General features: G+C 36.6%; 2 protein-coding genes across 3 annotated transcripts in view; both read right to left on the bottom strand.

Annotated features, from left to right (window-relative positions):
- Nucleotides 1–1,502: 1,502 nt before the first annotated feature.
- LOC113228071 lies at nucleotides 1,503–4,635 on the bottom strand. Its single transcript, XM_026461212.1, has 3 exons — nucleotides 4,404–4,635; nucleotides 3,057–4,064; nucleotides 1,503–1,528 (listed from the first exon to the last, which is right to left on the bottom strand). Exons 1-3 carry the CDS (start codon nucleotides 4,462–4,464, stop codon nucleotides 1,503–1,505), a joined length of 1,095 nt encoding a protein of 364 aa, XP_026316997.1. The 5' UTR covers nucleotides 4,465–4,635.
- A 2,231-nt stretch (nucleotides 4,636–6,866) lies between these two features.
- The window catches only part of LOC113227947 (dual specificity protein phosphatase 22-A-like), a 64,261-nt gene continuing 46,170 nt past the window's right edge, over nucleotides 6,867–24,957 (bottom strand). Inside the window, exons 3-9 of one of the 2 annotated variants that reach the window (XM_026461059.1) lie at nucleotides 22,716–22,840; nucleotides 17,231–17,402; nucleotides 14,995–15,148; nucleotides 13,540–13,722; nucleotides 11,924–12,122; nucleotides 8,978–9,085; nucleotides 6,867–7,076 (exon numbers count right to left, since the gene is read on the bottom strand). In XM_026461059.1, the coding sequence (XP_026316844.1) occupies nucleotides 9,022–9,085; nucleotides 11,924–12,122; nucleotides 13,540–13,722; nucleotides 14,995–15,148; nucleotides 17,231–17,402; nucleotides 22,716–22,840 (897 nt within the window). In that variant the 3' untranslated portion in view covers nucleotides 6,867–7,076; nucleotides 8,978–9,021. The remainder of the gene's footprint in view (nucleotides 7,077–8,977; nucleotides 9,086–11,923; nucleotides 12,123–13,539; nucleotides 13,723–14,994; nucleotides 15,149–17,230; nucleotides 17,403–22,715; nucleotides 22,841–24,957) is intronic. The other variant, XM_026461060.1, reaches the window with a different exon arrangement.

Below are 24,957 nucleotides of genomic sequence, written 5' to 3'. Positions count from 1 at the left end.
GATATCTTTTAAATAACCTATTTAGCAGGTTGATTTGGTAATTATGCCTCGTTCACGTTTATTATTACGAGTTTTGCCCGGTAGAAACACTCTCGAGCTCTCTTCACAGCTCGTTGAATATTACATCATTAAGATGTGTAGACAAGCGTAACATGCGCTAATAATAAGTACAGAGGTATAGCTATATTTGTACATACCTACAATATAATTCTTAGAATAGCCAGAAGGCTTAAGGTGACAAAATAGGGGTTTAGAGATGAATTAGGGACCACTCGCCATATAATCATGTTATAGTAAGACTAAGATGCGGTTTATAATAAAAGTGTTAAAGAGTATATTTTTTTTATAAAATAGAACTTAAATTCGGATTTAAGTGTAGAGCCTATTACGATAAAGGCAAAAACTTACTGGTTAAACCAATTAGTTTTTGCCTAGCGATAAAGAAAAGTCGCTTTTTGTAAAACCTTTTCGTTATGAAGCACGCTTAGACTATGGAAATTCCATCCTCGAAGGAAGCATGTCACGTAGAAGAAAAACTATTGCTGTCATTCGACGTCGTTTGTTTTTAATATTCATATACATCTGTGATTTCATCGCCTTACTTTCTCAAATTAGTATCTTAAAACACAAAGTTACTGAATTGCAAAAAATGGATTGCATATAAGTACAAATTTAGCAGGCTGATGTCACATCACATTTCCTTCATATTCACACACGTGCTGTTACCTATTAAAGTAATGCATCCAAATTGACACCCTTGATAAGAAATTTAAAATAAATAGAAAGTTTTGCCATCTCCTGAATTTCACTGTTGATAAGATACGAGTTTGAGAAAGTAAGGCATCGAATCCAATAGACATTTAGATAATATCTTCCAAACGCTTATTATTCCAGTAAACTCTCAATAATTAGCCAACACCTTTTAAAACTGAATAAATTTAAAAAAATGGCCAACAATTTTAAATTCGGGTCACTATTGTTTAAATTACCATAAACAACAATAAACACGTCTACTATTTGATGCCATTTTTAAACACCGAGCGAACGCTTCAATTCTATCAGGAATGGTGCGTGGTGCGACACGCGCTATGCAACGTGAGTGCACTTCGAGATTATGCGAATGTGTGCGTCCTACAAGACACGCGGCGGGCGTGCACACATTCAAACCGCGCTGCTATGTTTGTAAGGAGTTACCCTACTTGTCTTATTATACGATGATAAAAATAAAGACCGCACAATATAAATGATTGATTCACATCCATTATTGACAAAAAAACCCCGTGACATTATGAGGAAAATTGGTTATAGCAACATTTGACGGAATTAGAACAACGCTCCCAAATTTACGAGGTTTTATATAATGGAACATATCGTAGAAGATACTATTGTATGTATGCCATTTTGGACAGACAGTAATTAAGATATGAGCGTCTTCTAACTACAATAAACTACTCGCATTATTTTCTAAGTGATAAAATCGCATGACAAGTTAGAATTTGCTTTTAAGTTTCACAAGACTTAGCAACAGCTACAACAGCAAAATCGAGCTACGATTAGAATCTAAAAGTTAGTCTGAACCAGCCAGAACTTTCATTAAAAGCGACAAAATACCTCAATCTATCACATAATCCTTCGATAAATATCTAATATAATCTTTGTATATCGTTTTCCTTTCATACATACATATGTCTCTGGTTGTACTTTTGCTTTCGTAGATATTTTTTTCTTATTTATATAAATAAAATATTTCTGTACTATATATTTATCTATTTTGATATACAAAACTAAATATTACTTGATCAATCGGGACAATTGTCGTCTTCCGTCAGAGCCTTATTTTCAATAGTAAAAAAGGTAGCGTCTAATAGTTTCTCGCAACAAAATTTCGAAAAGTAGGTATGTTGATTTGTACTCCGTAGTTACAATCCGTTAGAATATTAAGCGTCTATTTAACTATGAAATACAAAATATACCGAAGCGCAACAGTCTTTCTTATTTTCAAATTTGCGCACTGAAATATTTTTCTTTTTGTACAGTTGTGTACATTTTCACAGGTAAAATGTAGAACATTTTTCCCACAAACTTAATAAATGACCTTTTACCTCATTTATTCTAGGCCACAGTGGCCACACATCAAAACTAAAAATGTAGGCCTCGACCTGTACAATTGTATTATTTTGCTAGTTTCAAATTTCATTAATTTCAATAAGAAATGGCTGAATTCTAGAACCTTAACGAACTACTGTTCGTACCGTCCGTAGATGGTGCATATTGAGAATTGCATATCAAGAATACTTTGCTCATTGTGCTACGACTAAATATTAACTGAGTAGGTTTATATTATATACGTTATATCAATAAAAACGAGTACAACAGACGATTTAAAGATCGTATTTTTTGTCGATCGTTAATAAATCGTGCTCATAGTAGGCACATTTAGTTATAAAAACATAGCTAATAGATTTTCTTAAATTTCAAAAAGACGTACGTAAGTTAATGCCTCAGTTGATCATAAATTTACAAGGTCACTGTAGTAATATTGCCATTATTCTCATAAGGACAGATTCTCAATAGGACGGATTCTCAAGAAGACGGATTCTCATGAAGACAGATTCTCAAAAGAACAGCAGTACACGTAAGGAGAAAAAGAGAAAAAAATAGAGATAAAATTATTTTAATAACTTGTCAATTGTCGTCGTCAAAACGTCTTAGTATCGCAAGGCGTTGCAAACACTCAAAGACCGATATTTCACTCCGTACACATTCAGATACAATCTGTTCAATTTTTCTGTCAACTAAAATGTCACTTTTTCTCCTTCTTTTTCCCGCACAATAAAAGGACCCTCTGACAATTTTTATGTCCGACAGTTTTGCTTCCTTCTTCAAAAGCATGATGAAATAAAGCATCGATGGCCTTTTAGGAATTCTAGAATTAATTCTTTTATGCCACCCTTCGATTGCGTTTGTCGTTCGAAATTTCTCGCCAAAACAACTGAAAACTTCTCTCGTAATAAGATTGATCCATTGCTTCGAGAAATAATTTTGGAATTGTGTACTTTCTTCAGTATTAGGAGCTAATTCACATAATGTCAGATACGCCTCCGGTATAAGCGACGCTGGCAACAGTGCTAATAAGGAAAAGAGCTGAGTACATTTACGACCCTCGTTGGATGAACTAAAATTAATCGATTTCGACTTTTTCCAAACTGCGTTTGTAAAATGATAGTAGCAACCCTTTACTACAATGTCAGGATATATTGCCTTTATCGCTTGGATAATAGCCAGTTCGTAGTCACATTTGAAAGTGCTGATATTCATAAAAAATTGATATTTTAAAATTTTGAAAAGTCTCTCGTATGTAGTTTGGCTTTTGTTGGGCAACAAAGCGAACAACAATGGCACAAAGCACACAGTTCCTGATTCATGCGTAATGTCAGCATGTACAGAAAACAGCTGATAGAAAGGAATCGGGCAACATCTAAACGTTCCATCAACGTACACAATATCAACTGTTTTCAATGTTGCTTTTGCCAGTCGAGTACCAAAAATTATAATCTTCTCTTCAACACCATCGTCACACAAAAAGAAATCACTTACTAAACTGTCTGGCAACTGCACATCTTGGGGTCGCAAAAATTTACTTTTTTTTACATTTAAAAATTTATAGCGTGCCCGATACAGCGTATCCTTTTTTGAACTGAATGTAGGTAATTCCTCTGGGGAAAGCATTTCGCCCTGACCAAATGTATGATCAGAATCCTGTTTATGAAGTTTGTAATAGTGTTTCTCAAAAATTTCAGGTATAGGCGCCATATTAAGACAAACCTCTTGTTTGGCTAATGACATTGTGAAATCAATTTTGTTACGTTCATAATCTGGTAAACATACATGTTTAGCTTCTTTCACAATTTCTTTATTATCAGCTGTTAATGTTATGGAAGTGCTACAAATGTTTTTATTGACGCATCGCCAATTAGTTGTACCACACATATTTGTTTTAACAAAATTATATTTATGGCCAGCGTGCAGAAGCACCATTCCTTGATTCGATAACCGGCCTTTACCTATAACAATAAGTAAAAAACTTCATTCGGTGCTTCTTTTCCGTGGTTCAGTCGTGATATACCGGTTGACAGGACCACAGCTAAACTTTTGGTTGTCTATAGATTTGACTGTACCCATGGTCACTAAGAATTATCGTCTGTCCGGTTAACTGTACTACCACATGAAAGTTTAGGTATGGTATGGTCCGGTCAACCGATCTATCACAACTGAACTACTCCCCAGTTCTATCCATCAATACATGTTGTACAGCTCCAAACGGAACAGAGACGATAGGAAAACTGTCCTGACACAGTAAATGAATATTCATAAAAATTAACAGCTCATAAACTGAGTCGTACCTTTATTTCCTTCAATTATCACGATGTTAATTTTTCCAGAACTAGGGCCCGCTTTATCCATTTTTGAAAAAAAAATCAATGATTTTACATAGAGATAGGAAAATTAGCTTACATTCAAGATATTTCATGACAATGTCAAATCAATGACATGTTTAATAATTAGTTTTATCAAATCACCAGTAACAAAACAAATTATACAGCAAGGAGATTACACTTTCCACTGCAATTTACTCATATACCTACTCTGCTGTTTCAATCCACTATTCCCCGGGAGTCAACAACAAGCATCGTGTATGGATACCCACGGTCCATACATAGGCCTGTGCCCTGCAGTGGGACGTATACAGGCTGTGTGATGATGATGAAACAAACCGACACACCATAATGCGTTATATGTTATGTATTGTGAAAAAAAGGATCAATTAATAATTTCAAATAAATTTAAAAAATGATCACGTGCATCATAAATGCACAAATTAACCATTTATGATGTATCGGTTTGTTTACACCCTGGGAACAGTGGATTGACATTTTGACCAAATATTGTGATATCATCATCAGTATCACTTCAGGCGAAAGACGTCCACTGCTAGAAATAGGCATCCCTCAATGATAGGCATCCTCAATTATCGCCACGACGACAAAAAAAAGTACTATTTAAAGGCCCATACAAAAAGTAACCAACGCGCAAGGAACATGCAGACATACGTTAAACTTATGTTACCGAGGCGTATTTCAAATACTTTTGCGTGCACCTGTACAATTTCCGGTTTTTTGAGAATCTGTCTTCATGAGAATCCGTCTTCTTGAGAATCCGTCCTATTGAGAATCTGTCCTTATGAGAATAAAGGCTCAATTCATATCATTCGAATTGTGAATTGTCGGTACAAATTGTTTCGTTGATCGGATTATTAATGCACTTAATTACATATGGCATTAAACAGGACGAAGTCGAACCTCGCAAAGGAAATGAAACAAAGCGTCAATTATTAAATAATATGTTAGGAAGAAATATTGCGGAAACTCCAGTTACCTATTCTTCAAACTGTTAAAGTTAGAGAAAAAATACTTTTCACTACACAAATTCATCGTGTAGTGAAAAAAAAAGTCGTGTTTTGTCTTGTTCGGTTTATTGCAGTTTATTTATGTGAAGTTAAAAAATTAGTTTTAGTGTGTAGTCGTAAGCTGCAGACAGCGATCTGCAATTTTGATGTAGTTACAATGCTGCTAATGGGAATACACCATTAGACAGCGGTTAACCTATATCAGTATCTACAATCTTTACAAATGAGTTTTCCGCAATATCCTTTGTATAAACAAGTTAGAAGTGCTTCTTAACTTTTGTTTACGTTAAACTACCTGTGCCAACTATCTCTACGCTCTCAATAAATTTCTTTCTCTAACTCCCAAATTTAAATCTAATTCATAGTCAACGGAAGGTCTAATTTTGCATGCAAATAGCATCAAATTTGAAAAGAATTATTTCTTTTATTTAAAATTATTTCTTTTAAATCAGTAGTACTAATAGCATGAGCTATGCAAGTTTTCTACATTCCAACGTCATGTTCCTCGTATTTACTTCTTAAACGTTAAAAACTCTTATTCTAAGTTGTACCAAACGGTCATACAAAATACTAAACCCCTTAAGGCTTTGCCTGGGGTAAAAATGCACACGATGTGCGTTTAAAATTTTCACAACAATTTCGTATTCATTGACCACGTCCACTTCTTCGACCACCATACCACTTTCTCTAACACGGCATAATCAATCGGGGACATGATGTACCTGTGCATCGATATCTTATAACGCAGTTAAAGGTTATTTCAATAGACTTTTTAAAGCATGGCGTCCACTTACAACATCTAATGTGAAGCGACATAAATGTTCTTAAATGGCTTCCACATTTTAATCCGGCTCTTTAGAACCGTCTATTCGAAGTAATAGCTCTTGTCTTTTCAAGTCCATATTTTCTAACATTTATAACGATAAGCTTTGCCGTTACGTTACGTACGTTACAGCAGTTACTTGTATTTAATTTTAATAGATACAATTAAAAGATTCAGGCTGTGCATGCAGAATATGCACACCACGAAAGTCCAACGTGCGGTATCCCATCACTACAAAGTTTATTTTAAATTAAAATGTTGGGAGAGCTCAGACACGGTATGCTGAAGGCGCTGGTTCGAATACAGCTAGATCGAATGAATTGTTCTTATTGTTCGATATTTGTATTAATAATTATAACAAACTAGTGAAGTAATTTCACAAAAAATAAATGAATATGGTAGTAACGTGATATTCAATAAACTTAAATTGTATAACTCATCATAAGTCTGAGGGTGTGACAGTCTAGTCATCCCAGCAATACCATCCTCGTCTGTGGTATTATTATCGTTAAACATCATAATATACGAGACAGAAAATCTCATGGTAAGACCACGTGTCCGGGGCGCTTATTTAAAGGCAACTCGGAGACTTATGTCGAATGGTGAATGACATTATTTTATTCAGTAATGAGTGATAATTGTTCTCGTTGTGGCTGGACGTCTACGTCTGTCTCAGCATTGGGGTCTTGGCGTTGCATTGGCGAGCGGTCGGCGTTCTGGTGCTGACAGTGGGCGGATACGGACCGGCGGAGCAGGGGTTACGTGCAGCGTTGCACGGCACGGGATCTGCAATTGAAGTCACTTTTCATTTCACATAAATTATTATAGACTATTTCTACCTCTACCTATTTGTCACATTTGTGGCTTTGTTGTAGCGGACATTGTCTTTTGGAATCAATCACCAAAAGGTTTTTTTGTACAATCTCAGGAAATGATATAACAATGTTATATTACGGTCATTTATTTCACCGTTCTCTATTTTGTGTTATTGACCTGTAAATATGAGATGGTGGCCCTATAACGCAATCTTAACGTAACCAATATATGAACAAGAACAAAATATGAAGTACTAACAAGACGTTCTTACTGGCGGTCTTGTGCTAGGTAGATGATGTCTCTTCCAGATTACCATAATAATAAAACAAAACAATTGAAATGCATTTATGGGGTGAAAATGTGAGTTTTATATCAGTTCTATTACACATTGATGTATTAAAATATAGATGTCAACGTACAACACGAAAACGAAGTTTATTATGCCATCTTTAATATTCGTAAGCATCGTTAAATCCTTCAGATTAATCTCACGACAAGCGTAATCCCAACAATGTTGGAGAAATATCCATTATGAAGGATAAAACAAATCCGGGCTCGAGAATATGAGCTCAGTGCAAGTGACGTGTTCATATTCCTACCCTGTATCTAAAAGCCTTGAAAACTGCCGATAGTTTGTCTATCTAGTCTAAAATTATACACACTATTGATAATATCGGGATGAACTAGTTGAATCGATACTATTTCGATACGTCGTAGGTCCTAAAGCAATAGCTGCCTAGGTTACAATGGTTTCGATAGACTAGTGTCGTTAGTATCGGAATGGTGTAGTCGAATCGATACTATTTTGATACGTCATAGATCCTAAAACGACTAACTGCCGTGGTCACCATAGTTTCGATAGATTAATATCATTAGTATTTGGATCGGATTGGTAATCGAATCGGCGACTAGCTGCCGAAGTCACTAGAGTTTCGATAGTAGTGTTTGTATGTGTAGTGTGTAGATAGTTTCGGTTTAGTATCGGACTTAGTCGATTTGATACATCAGAGGTCCTATAGCTACTAGCTGCCGAGGTCACAATAGTTTTAATAGTCTACTGTCGATAATTTCACATCACGTACAATTCTAGGTTTAAGTTACATTGTAAATAAAACTAATGGCTATACACAGAGGAAGACGTATAAATGGTAAAAGTAAAACAATTTTAAAAATTAAAAATTGCGGACTTTTGCAAACGAAGTAAAGTTGTTTTAGGATCTAAGACGTATCGTTCGAAACTATTTGTGACCTTGACAAGTCGCTATCGGATCTATGATGTATTGAAATAGCATCGATTAGAGTACTTCATTCCGATAATGTCGAAACCTAGATTGTTTGGATTATTTTGTTCATTAGGACGTCAAACTCGCGGGCCGTAGACAGGTAACATTAGCACAGGATTGTGTTCAATAGCACAAATTACGTGAGGCCTTTTCCCAGCACTAGGTAAAGGCGGACTGTGGATGACAGTATTGTGATAGTCACACAAAACTACAATGAAGATATGGCATTGTGGTACAGCTGCAACTTCTTCACTAGACATATTTTATCTAACAATATCAACCCTTCTCTCTTCACAATATTTTAATTTTGTCGTGAGTGTAGGTAGATAGACTGTAGAGTAAACAGAGATGTGTAAATGTTAGGTGACTGTCTAAATATCTACCGAATAAGATTTTTAGGCTTTACAAGAATTCCGGTATAGAAAATATTTTCTTCAGTTGTATGAACACCACAAAAGTCGCCGAGGTATCCAAACTATACCGGCTGACACATTTTCAAACACTCATTAGTACACGCCCTTAAACTGTAATGATTCAGGTCACTTGAGGTGAGTCGAGTTCGTTCGCAAAACAAAAGAAACAATGAACCTTTTCATAAGCAGGAGGTGATTAAGTGCTTGTGGGGTGACGTGCTACATTGAATCCGGGTCCCAGTTCACCGATGGAATCACCCATGCACAGCCTCCTTTATTTTGTCTGTGTAAAAAAAAGAAAATTAAAGAAAGCTTGATTTCATTAAAAAAAGCTTATACTTTCAACTAAAAAGTAAGAACATTTAAAAAATCGCATCTTTTCTCCTTGGGTGTAATAACGCCATACCTGCAAATTGACAACTTTTCAAGAGAGAAGTTTACAGATTCTACGAATTAAATTAATCGATAACTTTTTTATAGTTAATTAGTATAAAATTTTACATACTTAGGCCATACTGAAATTTTATGGATTCTGATAAGGCCAGATATTATGTTTATAATAGATTTACTGTTGTTTTGTTGTTTTTGTTTTTCAAAGTATATGAGCTCGCTATTCGCACATTTTACCATTCGTTGGAATCGTTGTGAAAAGCAGTCGGATAAATCTTCCGTAGAGATCTATTCAATGGCTTCGTGGAACGCATTCACTTCCGGGCTTGTAAATCGTAAACCTCTAAGTTTATCTTTGATTTTTGGAACTCAAAAGAAGTCGCATGGTGCAAGGTCTAGGTTGTATGGCGGAACGGTCATCAGCTCTACATTTGAAGCCTTCAAATACGCATTCTATACCTTAGCGGAATGTGCAGAGGCGTTGTCGTGGTCAAGAACGATATTGCTTCGACGACGCTTTTTGCGAATTTTTTCTAACAACCTGGGCAAGCATGTGCTTACATACCAATCTGCGGTCACTATCACTATCCTTTAATTGGTCTTCAATCGCTACAGTAGTGTAATGTCCTGATTTGCCGAAGACAGAAGCAACCATTTTCTTACCAGCAACTTGATTTTGATTGCCTCTCCCGATTGGAAACGGCGTCTTTTCCGAGTCGAGGCGCATAATTGCAATTCACAACTGGCCGATCGGAAACTTTTGACATTTTTAATCGGAACAATAGTTGATTTAACTCACAAATTAAAAAGATATAGTAGAAATCAGGTTCATCTTCTCGTTCTGAAAACCCATCTGATTTCGAGACTACCCAATCGGTTTGATCCTGATTTGAATCAAAACCAGGAAGCAGAGCTCAGACTTTTGTTAAGTTTCGTCGGCAAATCTTCAAAATGAAAGACCCATTCTGCGGACTGGCTTTTTATTTACGGTTCAAAGCAGTACCCACTGGTTTCGTCACCTGACACGATATTATAAATACGGCCAATGATTGTCCTCCATTAGTTTTTTATCATTTTACGGCACCACTCTAAATGCAGTCGTTTCTGGTATTCCGTTAAACCATGCGGTATCCATCGAGTGTAAAGTTTCCGAACTCTCAAATGCACATGCAATATCTTTTGCACCTTGCTCATTTCAATGCCTAATACAGTACGAATTTGTCATACGGTATCAATATTAAATTCGGTAACCGCAGTCGCCTGCCGACCTTCACGAACATGGAGTTGATAACGTCCACGTCTCAATTCACTGAACCACGAATAGACAGAGCTACGACATGGGGCTTCATCTTAGAGGATGGAAAATAGTGTAAGGGCTTCATCACCAAATGCCAATTGAAGTCTCTGACAGCTATCTTGTTGAAGTTGAAGTCACATCGAAAATCGTAGAAAATCATGGACCGAAAATTTTCACGACTGAAATTCATTGTAATAGCGACTCATAGTTTTCAAAACGATGCCACAATGAAAAAACTAATGACAGTTTCATAGAGCAAAAAGTAACGTACTCACAGAGAGTTCCTTTTTAAAATTTTGTATTTCTTTTTTTTAGTTTCTTTCACAAATGGCCAGTTCCAGAAAAGTGCAGTATGCCTTTAGAGTAGTCAATAGTCTGTCCGCGTATATACACACATTTGATTCATATAGTTTGTATTATTTTTATGACTTTCATGTATCAAAGTACTTTTGACGTATAATCATATGTGGCTTTCTTATACCAAGTATACGAAATGTTGCTTTTGGAAAATTATGAGAGTAAATATAATATAATAGACCTGACCACTGAACACAGTTAGTGGGTATTCTCTCTGTTGCGTTCTATTTAATGCTCAGCTACTGTCGAAAAACATCAAAAGAAACATGAAAAAAAGAATACGATAGGTTTTTGCTATATCACGGTGTCTGGCAATCGGCCGAAAGCTGGTAACCAGGATGTAAGAAACCCAATTTTTTGTGACATTAATCATTTCTGTAAGCAGGATTTTTGAATAAGCGACTTGGCAACTATTGTTAGCGAAAGTATTATTTATTACTCGTACGTCGCCTTGGCATTACCTAGTTGTTTCGGAGGGGCAAATATTATGACATGATATTTCGCGATGTTATGCTTGCTCGTGAAAACTACTTTTCCTAACAACCATTACAGTATGTCATGTCCAATATACGACAGTACTTAATAAACTGACAATTTTCATACATAAGCTACCTGATTAGGCTATGGACAAAATGTAGGTACGAAATGTACACGTTCTTCAAAACACCTTAATATAGTGTATACAAATATGGGAAAAAAATTCAAAGAACTAAAAGAAAAAATGAGTATGAGAGACAGTGGAAAAGGTTATCTCTAAATCAGTTGCAGACTTGATTCAATGTGTACATGGTGCCTAGTGTCGTTTTTAACAATTTATGCAAAGGCAACACTTTACATTATACTTACTGCCTTCATTGCCGAACGGTTACATAAATGGTCTGCCACGCAGCGGTGCTGGTTTCGATTCCCGGATGCATGGAGAAATATTTGAATGGCTCACGAGAGAAAAAATTATTACTCTCGTGAGTTTAGGTGTAATTTGTGGTTGTTCATGTGTGTGTCCATGGCACCCGCGATAGAGGGTTGCCCTAGTGCGAAGCTTTAAAGAAGAGAATGAGAAGAGATATTCATTCTCACCTATTGACAGCTCCTCTGTGCGGTGAGCCTGGCGGTGAAGGTGCTGGAGATATAGCCGGTGTCGCGGGCGCAGATGCAGCGCGCCGCCGCAAGTACTCCGTGCCGCCGACGGCGATGCCGGTTCCGCCACCGTTCGCGTCCGTCACACGGGTCATGCTGATTCCTGACGCTGACCGCGACGGTCGGCTGTTTGCTGTTGCTGGAATCGCACTTACAATTGCCCAGAAGCCAAAAATCACCAGAGTATGATCTGTCCTCCTTGTCATAACTAACACGTTTGCATTTCGATAACTTTTGAGATATGCCATTATTGGCATTGGCTTTTATAACCTAAAATTTATTTTGCTTCTTATCGTGTCGATTCTTTTTTATTTATTTTAGGACTATATTGACCCTGAATAGTACGTTGCTACCTTGACTGCGCAGTCGATGGCCGCGTAGAGATCTTCCGTCGTACAGGTATTAGGACACAAGAGACACAACAGTAAGTGCTGCATGGACTGTGTTGGGGCGCCGCAATCACATTGGGTTAGACTAGCATCCCTAAACACGGTCCACCGCAAATTCAACCTGGCGGTAGTTGCTCTTGGGGTATGATGAAACCAGGTGGTGGGAGGTTTTTCTGTTTCCATAGTGCACACCTAGTGCCAGTTGGATGGTCACTCCTAGCCTTTGTGGTGCGCAGGAAACTTTTACGGCTTTTGAGGCGAGCTCGGGAAATTTGGTGGCCATATAAAGTTTATTTTGCTAATAAATAAATTAAGCGCCGATTTTGCTTAATAATAAAACTAAAACTAAAGGGAATATAAAAAAAACGATTGGAAGTATTGTAGATATTTATAACTCAATTTTGCTTAAAATGTCGATTACGTCAGTTATGATAAGGAGGACAGAATAGTAATAACTTTATCGAACATAAACATAGGTTATTCCTTCTTGTCGAACACCTCTTTCATTTCTACTTGAGAGAGAGGATATCGACATCTCTATATGCGCGGGGAAGACGTGAGATGCCCTTTAAGTTGGAAGCTATGTCCGGACATTGTCGCAGGACACTCCGACTGCCATCTCCGGCTCTAGCCCGGAGAGCTAGTAGAGTCCAGCTATAATAGTTATTGGGAACTGGGGAGACGTCGTTTTTCGGCGTCGGGAAGTGAGCGTGTCTTATAGATGAGGAGATTTGGTAGTGGACATAGACAATCGGCGGCTTAGCGGTGGCAACCGCTAATTGTGCAATGCGCAACGGGAAGTGAGCGTGCCTACACCTCCGGCTCCTATCTGGAAAATAGGAAGGATACTATACGTGCACCCGGGGCGGCTCACCCGAGGCACTAGCCTCTCGAAAACCGGATGAAGTCAAGTGACAGAGGTCTGTGACAACCCTGTACACTGACTGATAAACAGTTTGATTTTGATTGCCTCTCCCGATCGAAAACTGCGTTTCTTCCGAGTCGAGATGTATAATATAGCGAAACCCGATCGGATCGATTCCGACTTGAATTAAAATCAGGGCCCTGGGATCAGAACCTGAACTTTTAAGGGCCTTCTCGTATACCCTAAGGGTCGGTAGGGATCAAAACTAATGTAGAAAGATATGGGGCTGTACGTCTACTCACCCCCAGTATAGCTATAGAGACCTGCAGGCGAGGATCTCGGGCGGTACCCTGACATAGTGGATGTCGTGGACAGAGTGGAAGGCGAGCGCTTCATCGCCGTTGTCGTCGTTGGTTCTGTACCGCCGGTCACTGTGGACGGCCTCCGCTGTCGCGGCTGTCGTTTTGAACCTGTTCTGCAGACGCCTGTAAGAAACAAAATTAACAGGTATATAATAAGCATCATCTGAAACGTGGTGTACGCTTTACAGCCTCGTTTTTCTCATCGGTCTTTTTTCGGTATTGCCACATTAAAATGGTAAGTATTTACGTCGGCGTTGTGATACCAAAATACTTTTATTTTTTCGGTCCCACTATATGGTGTATACGTTTGTAGTAGTAGTGTTATATATGAATATGTAAAGTACCTATTGAATACAGCGGTTTTCTTGTAAAATTTCGAGGTAAGTTTGTGTTTTTTTTTCTGACGTGAAAATTTTTAGGAACCTGTTGTCGCACCATATAGTAATCAGTGTACATCCTCAATTTAACTATATATTTTTTCCAAAGTTATTGATTCAACACTTTCACTGTTATGCGGAATCAACCAAAGCCATATGAGGTTGTATAGACCCTTAAGATTCACGCTTGTGATACTCTTGACTAGGGATGGGTATCGATTAATCGGAATGATCGATGGTTTTATGGAATAATCGATATTTTTTTACTTGATGTCATCTGATTCGATTAATTGGATAATCGATGATTTCATACTGATTTTTGCTAAAAAAAATAAAACATATCTTATAATAATATTTTATGAACATGTTAAAATTTGGAAAAAAAAACCGCTTTTAAATCCAAATGTACATTTTATTTAGTCGATTTCCAAAAAATGAGACTTGCGCGCAATACCTTGGCACCAGAAAGATGGATTACATAAGCTAATCATAAAACTTGTCTCCACCGCCTTTGAATAATTTATAATTAATACTGGTGTCTATACTACTATATCGTTGTAATATGTGTAATTTGAAATAAGGGGGAAAATGAGGGTTATGTTATGAGGTTCCTATGCATGCCGCCTGAGCCGCCACCTGTGTTTCTAGCTTAGATTTAATGGAGTATTGTCTAGCTCTCTCTATACCTACTTAGTATTTTTTTAACTTTAGAAATCAAGTAAACATAGAAGCAGGGTTTGTGAACCGTAAGTGATGAAAGTGTCGTTGTAAAATTTTACTTCTACAGCTAAAAAATTCACTAACAAGAATATGAAGTAATGCGACCAATTAAAATACTTATATTTTCTCAATTAATCGATTTTCTAAGCCACGATTAATCGGTACATCGATTGTTTTGTCAAAGAAAAAATCGATGTAATAATCGATGTTTTGTTGGTCGATACCCAGCCGTACTAATGATCAACAAGCGTATTATAAACGATTGAGAAATGAAGCTATTGAAACTAAATATATTTACCAGTAGGACACTGTCTTCCCATGGCGCATTTTCCCTCGCAGATAGTTTTTTGGTTTAACATAGTCTGGTAGGAATCCAACATCACTCTGCATTCGGTCATATCACTGTCCGCTAGCGCCAATGATGGATATCGCTCTTTTAGTCGCCTCCTCTCCTATGAAGTATGGTATTTTAGAGAACGTATGTAGTCATATTGAATGATATACATAAAACGGCACGTTAGTCAGTCCCTGCAAACCCTTAAAAATGTAATAATTAACATACGAGCGCGTTCCCATTATGTCGTGACGACAGATAGTCGTACAGTTTAAAGTATCATGGCTTGTATATTTAAATGAAGTTGTTCACACATAGAACAACACGATTAACTGTCGTTGACGACTTTTTTAACGTTACTATGACAAACAGTCGTGACAATGGGAAGAGCTAAAACGACAGTCGTCAGACGATAAAAAAAACGCCACGATAAAAATATGACGACAGATAATTGCAGCTTCAAACGATTCTGTCGTGCAAACGACAAGGCAGATGCCGTGAACCGATAAATTGTCGTCACGGTCTAGTGGGAACAGCTAGACATAATAGTCACGACAGATAGTCGAGATATGCGAACTGGCTAGACGCGACTGTCGTCCAACGATAAATAAAACATTACGACATAATGGGAACGCGCCCGTGACGTAATATACAGACTGTAAAGTATGTTTTGTCTTAAGCGCACTTGCAAGATGGCGGTTAAACGTGAAACATTGGAAGGTCAAGTGTTTAATAAAACTACATGTTTCCGCGAGCATCGCTTTTTATTTATAACTTCCTAAGCTATTTTAAGCATTATTTATGTGGAATTTTGTTAGAGAGACGGGTACAGAAATAAGCTTTACTTTGCTTTAGTTGAATAACAAGTGCTTGGAAACGTGTGTACGTATGCACCTTACCCAATGGGAACCAAAGCGGAGTTACAAATTATATAATCCAGTAAATGATTAGATAAAATTGCTTTCTTCCGACTGATTTGCACTTTATCCGACTTGGGAAATAAAAATAGAAATAATTTATTCCTTGAATAAGCAGTTGTGTATACAATAAACAGTGGGACTCGAACTCTTACCGTAGCCTATTATGTACGCTTGTAATACCAGTGGCATTACTCAGTCGTTGCTAACACTACAGAAGGCAAGGAAGCGAGAAAAAAAGGAAAGAAAAAGTGAAGGGAGGGAATTAGGCCATCGATACTCTCAACAAGCTCAAGCAATGCAGCATGTTGCCACTTTACGTCGATGTTTAGTACGAAAATATTAACAAATTGTGAGTTTCAACTGTACAAAACATTAGAAAATAGCACGTATTGATGCTATTTTCTAATGTAAGTGTATTTTTAGCAAAAACTGCAGTAACTTAATAGATACTGCAGTTATTTATTGCATATATTATTATTAATTTGTTTTTGATTATATAGTTTCTAGATTAATTAGCAGTACGATATTTATCTAATAATAAGTGCAGTATCTAAGATACTTACTGCCGTTATGGTTAGGAGGGTCAGTTGTATTGCTAGAGCAGTTACTAAACATAAGTATACTTTTGAAATATTATCATACATAACCTTAACATACATATATAAATATGTCACCTTACAATTCTTTATTCTTTTACCTTTCTATTGATATATGCCATGTCGCTGTAACTTGCGTAGTTTTGAAGCTAGAGTAAATTTTAAATTATTTCCTTTAACCACGTTTTTCTCGAAAACAGGTTGGACTTAGTTACTGCACTCTTAGTTAGGAGGGCAGAATCAAATTAGTCATAGTTTATGTTCTCTTTTCCTCATCCAAATGGAGCAAATAAAATTAAGGCTATCTGATTGTCGTCATAAAAAGGCAACAAGTAGATAATTCTGAATAGTGTCTCCCAGTGGGGTAATCAGATTGCGAAATGGGAGTATTTACCATCAATATAAGCTATAACTAGATCTCTAGGCTCTAAGAGCCCATTTCCAATCCTGCAAAGTGGTTTGATATACCTACTTGCAAAACTATTATTAGAAGTCCTCTTCTTGGTTGATCTCGGTATCTTGAGCTATTTTTGTTAACCACTATGTTGAGCTAAACGAAAGCAGGTACATAATTCAACCTTTGTTGTACAGTTAAACCCGTATAAATAATTACTGAAAGTCGTAAATACGATTTGGAGAAGGTTGTAGATACATTTATTTGTACTTTTACGACAGAGTACATACCTCAACAAGTTTATAAGTCTCAAAGTCCTGTAGCTGCCTCTGGAAGCCGAAGTTGGGGTTGGCGACGGCTCTTCCCGCTCGGACCACCTTCAGTGCCTCTCGCCATGATAGCGATGTCACCGACATAATGTACGCTACTGCCACAGTCACGCTCCGGGACATGCCTGCCAAGCTGACAAAAGCAAGAAAAATATTATACGTCCGACAAGAATTAAGAGTCCATTGTAAAAAGGAAACGGGCAAAATTCTTTTCAAAATTAAATGGTACTTTCATTTTTCTTTTAGGTTTATTATGATGATTCATTCTTAACGTTTGTACTGGAACAACGGTTTCTGCATATTCATCGTCTAAGGTTGCTCCCTCACTGAGAGCATTCTCCTGTAATGTAACAAGCAGTTAAGATTCGAGCATTACATCGGTGAGTGGGAAGAACTGAGCATTACAATACGCAATCTGATGATAAAATTTGTAACAATACAGTAAGGCTGCAATTCCACCAGATATAACGGAAATGTTTTCAAGTCTTTACTTGAGTTCGGTACCTGCGGGTGCGTGCGAGTGTCTACAAGAGCGTGCAAGTCCCTGCGACTACCTGCGTGTGCATGTGAGTGCGTGCGAGTGCATGGGATTGCCTGTGTGTGCCTGTGAGTGCTTACGAGTGCCTGGGAGTGCCTGCGAATCCTGTGAGTGCCTGCTGGAATCGCAACCTCATGCTCAAAATCAAATCAGATTGTTACATTATAAGCTCGTCAATCAGTGAGGCAGTATTGTAATGGAATGCCTAAAATCGAATCTTGGATGTTACATTACAGGTGAATACTCGCGGTGAGAGAGCGCCCCAAAGTTCTAGAAATGGGTTAACTTAATTTTCACTGAAAGTTGGTCTTTGGCCGAGTACTTATACCTAAACCAACAAAAACTAGAAGTCAATAGAGTAATCAAGCCCGTAACATTCTTACTATGTCAAATAGATGACACCCGTGGTCAAGTGACTTGCACCGGTCTTCATGGTGTCGCCATCTTTGACGACCCAGGTTCGATCCCCAGCCCGATCAATGTAAAAAAACTAACTTTTCTATATTGTCTCGGGTCTGGGTGTTTGTGGTACCGTCGTTGTTTCCAATTCCACAGCACAAGTGCTTTAGCTACTTATTTGGGTATCACAGCAGCGTATGCAATCTTGTCTAATATTCATTTTATTAAAATAGAGAAATGTTAGTGATTTTCGAGATAGTCGTTTCGCAAATTTCATTTCATGTCTACTACTATTGTGCCTATCTATTTTTTAGGCCCATATTTTCCTTTTTAACTATATCAAACATTCTTGCACTGGTGTATAATTATATCAAATCTATTTAAAAACTGAATACGTTGACAACGTCGTTAATTTTCATTGAAATTTATAAAATATGTATATAAGGAAAAGGCAGTAAATGGTTAGGTCATAAATGCAGACTTTCAGAACGCCCTTCACGTAGTCATCCACGACTCGAAGGAGTGAAAATGCCATTAGAATGTTTCGCCATTCAAGTCGACAGTAATTGCGGCGTGGGGACACCGCGAAGGAGTTCGCAGTGTGCTCGCGCTCTCGTTATGTAATTAAGTTTAAAAATATTCAATTTAAAAAAATTACCTATTTCATCCTAAGCCTCAAATTTGATACAACAGCTAAAAATGTTGTTAATTGTTTGGTTTTATATACAGTTCTACCACGCGCGTTGGAATGTTCAGATGACGATAAGCAACGCGCGGTGCGACCAAATATTTGCCTATAATTTTAAACACGTGGTTTGAAAACGCACTTAGATTTGTTATCTGAACTTAGACTTAAAGACCCATTGTGTCACCTCTTCACACATAAAACGTCAAATGGATAAGTCGCTGATTTGCGGCACATTCAATAAAAATTAAATAAAATATGAGCTGAGATTATTTTATCTTTATGTCTCGCGGTAACGGGCGCAAAAACATTTGCGATTTAAGGCTTTGGGTGGCACTGCAACTGTTATGGATAGTTGTGTCTCTTAACACCGCCTGGTGTTAAGAGACGCAAGACAACCGTCAAGACGAACAAGAACAACCGTCACTTTATAATAAAATAGGCAAATTGCGTAACACAGTGCTTCTTATAGAAGCTTGTATTAGACCAGTTAGGCAATCCCCGTTCCTGCCGAGGTATATATATGTATATAGTGCTTTTCTCAAACAATGCGAGGAAATGATAAAAGAGTTGAAGGAGAAAGTATAAAAGAAAAAGTGAAACAAGTTTTGCATGACAAATTTTGTTTCTTGTTTTAAATTAGGCGGAGTACAGTCCATTATTATAGTATTTTCGCTCTTTTCACTTGAATACATTTTCGCAAAGAAAATATACAAAATCGAGTTCTTAAGGTTTCGCGATTGTTACACATAGGAAATGAAACTATTCTTCCGGATTTAAATCGCGTAAGGGCCCGAAATGCCGGTTTTTTTGAAAATATAAATATACGTGATTTAATTCCGGAAAAATAGTTTCATTTCCTAAATATACAAAAATTATAGAAATAACAAAAAGAACTTCAAAGTAATTTTGTTTATTTTACCGCCCTTTTTCAAAGTATTTGGTGCAGGTATATAACACGTAACACCATAGACATATTTTTTAAATTCTCGAAGTGAGCCTTTGATTGTGTGTCATTTTTTTAACCGACTTTAAAAAAAGGAGGAGGTTCTCAATTCGACTGTATGTTTCTTTTGTATGTATGCTACGCGCGATAGCGGCATTTGTGAACCGATTTTGATGATTCTTTTTTGTTGGAAAGAGGGCACTTCAGAGATGGTTCCATTAAAATTTAAAGAAAATATTGGACCTCTAAGGGCGGTAAGCTAGGTGATGAATGACTTTTGAGGTCGGTATTTTTAGGACTGTGTACTGAGGTTAGGTTATCTTTAGTCTGTTTACATAACTCTTTGGTAGTACATACCTATATTTCAAAGTTTAGAGGAGCGGACAGAAATGGAAGTACAGATGGCAGCACATCAAGCTTCACATTGACGGATCTTGTTCCGTTGCAATCGAGGCGATATTCGAACAAAAGGTATAGTTTGCTGTGCTGTTAACTGTACATACTTATTTTGCCGGCTTAGGGTGGCAAAGAGTTGCAAGCTCCGTAAATGACTAACTTTGTGGTTACTTTATTTAATGTAATTATATCTGACAAAAAGATAATTACTTATTAAGCGTACCGCACTTGTATGGTCATTGTTCAAGCCGCGGAATTTTACAATTAAGTGAAACTATTTTACATTTACGCATTCCAAAGTTATAGTGTCACATTATAAAATTCACGTCATTAAAAATTGGCACGACGATGAAGCGTTAAATTGATCGATAATTAATCGAGCTAATCGTTTTAAGTGATTAGGATACCAGACAGCCTTGATGAGTGAATCAATTTCTTTTTTGTACAAACATTTTAGTTTTATTTAAACTACAGCGCTAACAGATGTGTTTTAAGTTAAAGTATATACCAGGAGATCAAATCTTAAATGTGCAATGTTTTTCTATAACAGCTTTTCAAGAATATAAATAGGCGCTTAAAAGCAGAAAAGCTAGAAAAACGAAAAACAAGTGATTAAAAGAGTTGCGAATTTCCATAACAATAGCCTCACTGAGTTGTTACTTCGTCATTGCGACATTGATGGCGCTATTATAAATTAATTTTATGGGCATTAAGATTCAAATTTTTTAGGAACGAATTAGTTCGTGTTTTAAATATTAATTTTATTTTACATATCAAATAAAGCATTATTATATCATTATACGTGGACATGTAAGGATTTTTTTTAAGTTAGTCAAACTCAGGTCAATATTCTCTACGCAACTTCGGTGGCAATTATTATTATACAAGTATTCGATTATTTTATCCTGAAATATTAAATAATACTTTATGATAATATTCGAGAGTATTCAAATAATAAAAATTGCTAATCAAATTAAGCAGAGAAAACCTTAATATCCACTTTAACCACAATCATACTTGATGGTAAGTAATGATGTGATCGTGAATGAATAGATGAAGTTCCTATGACGTATAGCAATATAGCATTACCATTTTTAAAATCTCTATATTTTAATAGACAATTTGTACAGGAGAACATGATCCATATACTTTATGAATACTATCTGGGACATGGTCTGGGTGTAAACATGTTTTTTTAATTCAGTAGTAGTAAATTTTTTCGTCGTTCGGGATTAGCCACCCTGTCAGAATTTATTTTGATGTCAGGTTTTATTTTATTTTATTTTATTTTTTTAATTATTTAATTTCTGTAGTTCTTATATTACGTTTTCATTTAATTCCAATCATTTATTTTCAGACCAATGTAGTTCAATATAGTCCAATCGAAACTAAAATAGACTACCCGTAAGTGCAGCCTCATACGGCGTAGCATGATCGGGCAGTCAATTTTAGCAGCCGCAGTTTTTGTCCTGTCACAGATACTGCCTTAATATCATCTAATACGATGAACGAAAGTTTTTATTTATTTTTATAATATCAAGTGACAGGTCGAACAAGTTGTGCGTTGTGTAATATAAATCCGTTGGCATTTATTATTATTATTGTTGACATTAAACGTAATGGGGCCCACAAACACTACGAAAAATCCTTACGAACCAGATGGCACCGTTTGAACGGTACTTACTGATCGTAACGTGTGTATGAGAAAACTGTACAGTATTGTACGATTTTTTTAATTGTCGAACAAAATAGTATCAAAATTTGAATAGACAAATCGAACCGCATGAACTTTGCGATAATCGTAGCCGTGTCAGAAGGGCGTCAATCTTCGCGTCGTTTTTCTTAACCTTTTAAACACCATGTGCCACTGACAAAAACTACTTACGTACCCTAGATGCCAAGCCTATACAGTGACGTGACATATTAAGAATTTCCACCTTATATTAATTCATCCTAAGTCAATGAAGAACATAACTGAACATAAAATGCAACTATGAATCCATACTTAACTAGAATATACAAATGACACAAGCAATATCTTAGTATTTATTTATCAATTTCAATTGAAAATCAAAGGGTGGTACTGACGCTTTAAGGCGTCATTAGCGTAGAAGCGAAGCTAATGTAAGACCCTTCAAAGCGTACACGGCGGTCAAAGCGCGAGAATTAAACCAAGAAACGTTAAACAGTTATCTGTCTCCAACGTGGAACGGAACGGAATGAAAATCAGTATGAAGATCATACGTTGCATTAGTAGGGCTAACACAATAGGGCGCGACTTGCGCGAGAGCGACATAGAGCGCGTGATTTCCATGCGAGAATAGCAGAATCTCGTGCTTTATGTCGCTCTCGCTTAAGTAGCGTTATTCTTATCGTGCTAGCCCTACTAGACGTAATGATTTTTTCGTAGCGTTTGTGAGCCCCATAACATGCTTAACATATATCGAATTTCGCTATATATACATAATAAAGAGTTACTTACCAGTGTATAAGTACGTTGCCATCCCTGAGCCTCGCTGCATGTATGAAGTCATTACAGAGACTGAAATACTGCGTCAGGTTCTGGTCTGGAGAGTCTGAAGCCATTATGCACAGGTAGTGTTTGTCCTGTTGACAAAACGTAAATTTTAATTGCAAGAAATCTTTGTACTATTCGTAATGAATGACAGTTGAAAATTTTCAATTGAAAATGATTGAAAACTAAAATTTAGCCATTGAATATTTTATTCTTAGATAATTATAGAATATCCTTAGGTATATCGTATTTTTTTGTAGGACCGTTATTTAACAGTAAAACACTTGATGTAGCAAAACAGTTTTGAACCGACTTTAAAAAAAGGAGGAGGTTCTCAATAGATAGTAAGAGATACTCCAGCATTTGTGTTTATTTGTTTGAAAGAAGGTCAGTATTGGTCCCATTTAAATTTGAACAAAATATTCCACTAGTAAACTAGGGGATGAATCCGGTTTCACGCACTTTCCGGTACCGATTTCAAGAAAATTTGGCAAATAGATGTAATTCCACGAACTTTTGAGACCAGTTTTTTTAGTACTCTATACTGAGATTATCTCTCTTCCGGTGCCACAATTGAACATTATACTTTACTTATTTGATAAATACAGACCTAAAACTTCCTCAGTGGCCGAGAGAGATATTTGTATGGCCTACAATTATTTCTCTCGTGAGTTTGGGTGTAATTTGTGGTGTTCTATGTACGTGTCCATGGTACACGAGACACAGAATTTTCCTAGGGCTATGAGTTTAAAAAAAATTGTCAGACAAAAACCTGAAAGTTTATTTTTGGTAAATTTATTGTGTTTTATAGAAATTCAAGAAACAACAGTTATTCTTCTGCGATATTGTTACGATTTTACTAATAACCCTATAAATATAAGTAGGCTCATAGTAAAAATATTGCACGCCGCGAATACACAATTTTGTATCACATGTACCAAAAAGCTTTTTTAACCCATATAAGCTATATTTATCATGATTTTTTTGCTCTTAAATAACAAACCATTTCCCACCTTTATAAAGATTTTACAGTTTCATACCGCTTACGTAAAACGTATAAATAAATATCAAGCGAGTTTGTGGCCTAGAGTTAGTTAGTTAGAAATTGGGAAGCCCACAGGGATGAACTTTAGCGTCGAAATGATATTAGTTTACTATTCCTGTTAACCTTTAGGTGTTAATATGAAAATATTTCCAATAAAGCTAGCACAGAGAAAATTGGCACATAGTTACTTGCCACGTTTCCGTGGCGTGTTAAAAAAAACACAAATACAAATTGATCTTCATCGTGTAAAGCAAAGATATAAAATGCGTATGTGGCAGTACCAAGCTTCGCTCTTTCCTTCCGTTCAAACTGTGTCAGGCAAAGTGCTATCTATATTAACAAAAATAAATAAGTAATACGGTTAAAACTTGCCGTTTTAATATTTTGATTATATAAATAGTGAATTTATTGAGATTTTTTGTGAAATACCTCGACTCGTTTTGTTATGATTATGAATCGAACACACGGAATTTTTGTTTTATAATAATTTTTTTAATAATATTAAGTGACGGGACGAACAAGTCGCGCGTCTGATGGTTAAGCTACACGCCCTTCCCTAACAATTGCAGCACCATTCAGTGCTTTAAATCGGAAAGATTGGGGGCACTCCCGTTGCGCCCGTCACCCTGAGATATACGTCGAAAAGTCAAGTCCCATGTGCCTGTAATTTCACCAGCACCCTTACCCTTCAAAACTGGTGCACAGTAATGCTGACATTGCCTACTGCTTGTCGGCAGAAATAGGCAAGGTAGCATTACTACTAATAAAGAGCTTTCCTGCGACTAAAATATTGTAACAGTGATTTTAACAAGCTGCCAATGTCACATTCATTAATATCAGCTATTAATATTAACTAATATAATATCACTCTACTCATTGAAAGTGCTACGGCGGTGCCTACAAGATTTTTGCCGAGGTGTGGGAAAACATGTACGAAAAATATAAACATAAGATGTTGAACTTGGCATCGAGTTGGATTTCGATGCTTTCTCCTTCGCATCAATTATCCAAAGAGAACTTGGCCCATTCTTTACAGTAACATTTTTGGTATTTTTATTTATTTTATTTATTAATGGTAAACTAGAAGTATATACATTTATATTTCTAAATTAAACAACGAAGTAAGCTAAATAAGTTTACACTTGTAGAAATAAAGTAACTTAA

The sequence above is a fragment of the Hyposmocoma kahamanoa genome, unplaced genomic scaffold (assembly GCF_003589595.1).
Source record: "Hyposmocoma kahamanoa isolate Upper Pololo Valley unplaced genomic scaffold, ASM358959v1 220, whole genome shotgun sequence".
Classification (NCBI taxonomy): domain Eukaryota; kingdom Metazoa; phylum Arthropoda; class Insecta; order Lepidoptera; family Cosmopterigidae; genus Hyposmocoma; species Hyposmocoma kahamanoa.
Note: the sequence above shows the minus strand (reverse complement) of the source record. Positions and strands in the feature narration are given on the sequence as shown.

Bases quoted from the DNA above. Each gene is read 5' to 3' on its own strand.
- LOC113228071 (XM_026461212.1), bottom strand. From the start codon at position 4,464: ATGGATAAAGCGGGCCCTAGTTCTGGAAAAATTAACATCGTGATAATT. The intron at 4,065-4,403 runs GTACGACTCAGT...TTATTGTTATAG, and splicing joins GATAATTGAAGGAAATAAAG to GTAAAGGCCGGTTATCGAAT. The intron at 1,529-3,056 runs GTACACAATTCC...TTGCTGTTGTAG, and splicing joins AGCTCCTAATACTGAAGAAA to CTGTTGCTAAGTCTTGTGAA.